The 4,112-nt window shown below is 37.7% G+C and overlaps 1 protein-coding gene across 1 annotated transcript in view; it reads right to left on the minus strand.

The window, feature by feature from the left end:
- CC2D2A (coiled-coil and C2 domain containing 2A) overlaps positions 1 to 4,112 on the minus strand; it is a 159,981-nt gene that overhangs the window by 101,183 nt on the left and 54,686 nt on the right. The window contains exon 11 of the mRNA XM_006144894.2: positions 2,533 to 2,664. Coding sequence (XP_006144956.1) covers positions 2,533 to 2,664 — 132 coding nt within the window. The remainder of the gene's footprint in view (positions 1 to 2,532; positions 2,665 to 4,112) is intronic.

The raw sequence follows: 4,112 nt of genomic DNA on the forward strand, positions 1-4,112 counted from the left end.
AGGGCCTTAAGAAAAAAAAAAAAAAAAAAAAAAAGATTAACCCAATTAAAAGATGGGAAAATGAGCTGAACTAAAATCTCTCTAAGGAAGACATACAAATAGCCAAAAGGCATATGAGGAAATGCTCAACATCACTCATCATAAGGGAGATGCAAATCAAAACCACAATGAGATACCACCTAACCTTGTCAGAATGGCAAAGATTAAGAACATAAAAAGTGGTAAGTGTTGGTGGGGATGTGGTGAAAAAAGAACGCTCCTACACTGTTGGTGGGAATGTAAACTGGTTCAGCCACTGTGGAGAACAATATGGAGGTTCCTCAAAGATCTACAAATAGAACTACCATTTGATCCAGCAATCCCACTTCTGGGTATTTACCCAAAGAACAGGAAAATGCTCAGTCAGAAAAGTGCTTGCACATCAATGTTTATTGCAGCATTATTCATGATTGCCAGGACATGGAACCAACCTAAATGTCCACAAACTGATGAATGGATTGGAAAAGTGTGGCATATATACTCACTCTATGGACTACTACTCAGCCATAAAAAATAACAACACCCTGGCATTTGCTAGAAAGTGGTTGGATATGGAGGATCTATTGCTGAATGAAGTAAGCCAGGCTATGAAAGAAAGATATTGTATGTATCCACTCAATATATACTGACTATCCGCACTCTATGGTAGAGAGTGAAATATTGGAGGACATAAAAGCAGTAAAAATACTTAATAAGGATAAGACAGTGTGGAATGTGGGGGGGGTGAAGAGAAGAGGATAGAGTAAGATAGCAAGAGAACAAATAGAGAGGCATGACATTAGTAGGACATAGATACGGCTTATTACCTGTTGATGATGACATGTATAGTATTCTCAACTGGATTGGTCTGAGAAGTATTTCATGTCAGGTATTTCATTTTTACAAGCAAAATGAGAAATAGTGATTGACTGGTTAAAAAATAATTGGAATAATAATAATAATGATCAGGAAAAACAAACAAAAAAAAACAAACATTGATGTAGAACAAAACTGTACTTCACATGTTGTTCAACTTCTAAAGTTAAGTAAGTAGTAAAAACAAGTTTGTGTTAGTTTGTTCTGATGTGTACTTTCTAAAAGAATGTTTTGAAGCTTAGTTTGCTTGGAAAGTGTAGTACATTCTTAGACCCAAAACTCAACTTGCAGCTACAACAAAGATCTTTAGGTATGAAAAGCAGCTTCATGAGTGGAGCCTTTCTGCCAAAGATCTTTCTGATATTCCAAGAAAAAGTTCAAATTTTGGCTGAAAAACTACTTGCTTATCTCCCGAGAGTAAGCTTCATTTGAAAACATTTATTGAAAAACACTGTAAAACTGCTTCCCAAACCAAACCTTGATGTAGAGCAAAACTGAACATCACAAGTTGCTCAACTTCTAAAGTTAAGTAAGTGGAACAAACAACTTTGTGTTAGTTAATTTTTAAGTTTTCGTTGGAAGAGGGCTCCTTTATGCTTAGTTTGCTTGGAAAGTGTAGTGCATTTGTAGGCCCAAAACTCAACTTGCAGCTACAACAAAGATCTTTAGGTATGAAAACCAGCTCCATGAGTGGAGTCTTTCTGGTAAAGATCTTTCTGATATCCCAAGAAAAAGTTCAGATTTTGGCTGAAAAACTACATGCTTATCTCCAAAAATGAGCTTCATTTTACAATGTCCTAGAGTAAAACTGTACTTCACAAGCTGTACGACTTCTAAAGTTAAGTGGTACAAGCAAGTTTGTGTTAGTTTGTTCTTAAAAAAAAAAAAAAAAAAAAGAATGAGCATGGTGCTGTTCACCCTGCTGCTTTTATCAGTGCTATTAAGAGAATGTTACATAGTCACAATTGTTTGGTTTCTTGAAGGAGGCAATCCAGGGGATGCAGGAAAAATCAATATAATTGACAATAAGGTCAAGCAACTCTATCAATAGCTCTTGCTGACTAAGCCACTTCCGGTACTTATACGTACCTCCTCATTCGGTCTGCACAGCAGTCCTAGGAGGGGGACGTGATTTAATAATCACGCCTGTTATGCAGAAGGAGCAGTTGAGGCACAGAGGGACTGAGGGTCAACCTCACGCAATGAGGGGTAGAGAGAGGGCTCAGATCAGGCAGCTTGGTCCCAGAGCTAAGGAAAATATAGTAAAAGGGATTTGTAAGGAAAGCAAAGCTCCCGTTACATAACAGAGACAAGTGGGAAAGGACCGTGTAGATATGTGAGATGACAGAAAAGAGGGAGGAAAGAAGAGAAAGGCCCTCTACCCTGGACATGCAAATAACGATGCTGACTCGGTCCTTCCTGGCCGGGACAAACACTCCTGATTAAAGGAGGGAGTAGGTGGTGAGTTAACTCATTCTCAAAAACATATCTAAAGTTTCTTCTGTGTAAGACAGTAAATGTATTTAGTGAAAATTTAAGAGAAATGAAAGTAGAATGTTACAATTTAGCAGTACCAGCTATTTAAACACAAAGCACTTTCAATTTTATGTGTTAGAAGTGGACTGGGGGAATGGTTACCTTTTTATACAATGTTTCAAGTTCTTCTTTAATGCTCTGTCCCGCTGTTAGCACTGGGGGCCTCGTAGGGTACGGCTTGATGGGGTTTGGCAGTGCTAGGACTCTGCCATCATCTCCAAACCACTTTTTCTCCTACAAATCAGGCATAAGGAAGACACAACTGCTTTTAATTGGACAAAATATGGCTTACAAAACAAACCATTTGTAGGAAAATTTTTTCAACATCATGTACTTCCCTTTACTCTCCCCCAACAGAATCTTAAAATTCTCTTTCCAATAGAAACCAGATTTTCCCTAACATCTCTCACAGTTAATTTAACATGTAGCCCCCACCTCCCAAAAAGAGTTTAAGAGGAAATTTAAATACATGCTTAAAAAAGGTTGATTTTTTCCTATTTATTAAGGAATTAAGGAGGGGGGAACCACAGGAGAAAAGCTTAAAATGGAGACTATTCTACTTACAGAAAATTTAAAAACTGTGAATTGGACAAAGGTGGCCAATGTGTGACTTAGCAGGAGAAGCCCAGTCTAGCTAGCAGATAGGTTTTGAGCGGCTGTGTTGTTTGAGATCCCTAAATGTCCTTAGAGACAAAGCTTCTTTTGTTTTAAATAAAGAATACTTTCCAGAGGAGGCCTTCCTTCAGAAGAGGATTCCTCATGGCTCCTGCAAACTAGTCATTGCAGGGGACAGGAAAAATGAAGATTTTCTGATAATTCAGCCTCCAGCAAACAAAGTTAGCGTGGTAGGGAGCCCCTCTGGCCTTCTATCTCTGCCTCTGTGCCTATGACTTTGTCTCTCTCTGCTTCTGTCCTCTCATTTTTTTGTAATTTTTCCTTTTTACGATTTTTTTAAAGGTAAAGGTTTTCTCTTGCTCTCAGCTCCACCTTTTGTTTTGTTAATAATCTCCTCTGGTCCTTCCGCCCAGGCAGGAGAGTTGAGGCCTTCCTTCAGAAGAGGATTCCTCATGGCTCCTACACGGTTTTCTATTTTTTTTTTTAAATTTTTTGTTGTTTTTTTTCTTTTAAAGAAAAACAATAATTACAATTTTTTTCATTTTTTGGTCTTTTTTTCCCTCTTTCTTTGTCGTTGTTTCTCTCTTTCTTTTTCATTTTCTTTTTTCTTGTTTCTCCACTCTTCAATATCCATTCAATGTATTTCTAGATGGATCTAAGGGCACTGTAGCTAAACATCAAAATACTATTAGGGTTAACATTCCTCAATATCTACTGAATATGCTGCACCAGTGATCACAACAGAACGGCAAAGAGAGTCCAGATCAAAGAGAGTCCAGATCACCTCTTTCTGCTTGCTCCTGAACACTCAGATTGAACTTCAAGAATTTGAAAGAAACATACCATCCATCAGATGACAAGAAATCACTGCAGGACCACAAGAAATATGGGAAAGCAAGAAAATACCTCCTCCAAGGGAAAAGAATAACTCCTCTTCATCCACAAGCAGTTCAATGCAAATCATGGAAAAGTCTGATAAAGAATTTAGAATATTCATAATGGCAAAGTTAACAGATGGAAGAGAAGAGAGACAATGAACTGCTAAAGAGAAAGGAGAAAGAAATTGA

Source organism: Tupaia chinensis, unplaced genomic scaffold (assembly GCF_000334495.1).
Source record: "Tupaia chinensis unplaced genomic scaffold, TupChi_1.0 Scaffold000138_1, whole genome shotgun sequence".
NCBI lineage: Eukaryota > Metazoa > Chordata > Mammalia > Scandentia > Tupaiidae > Tupaia > Tupaia belangeri.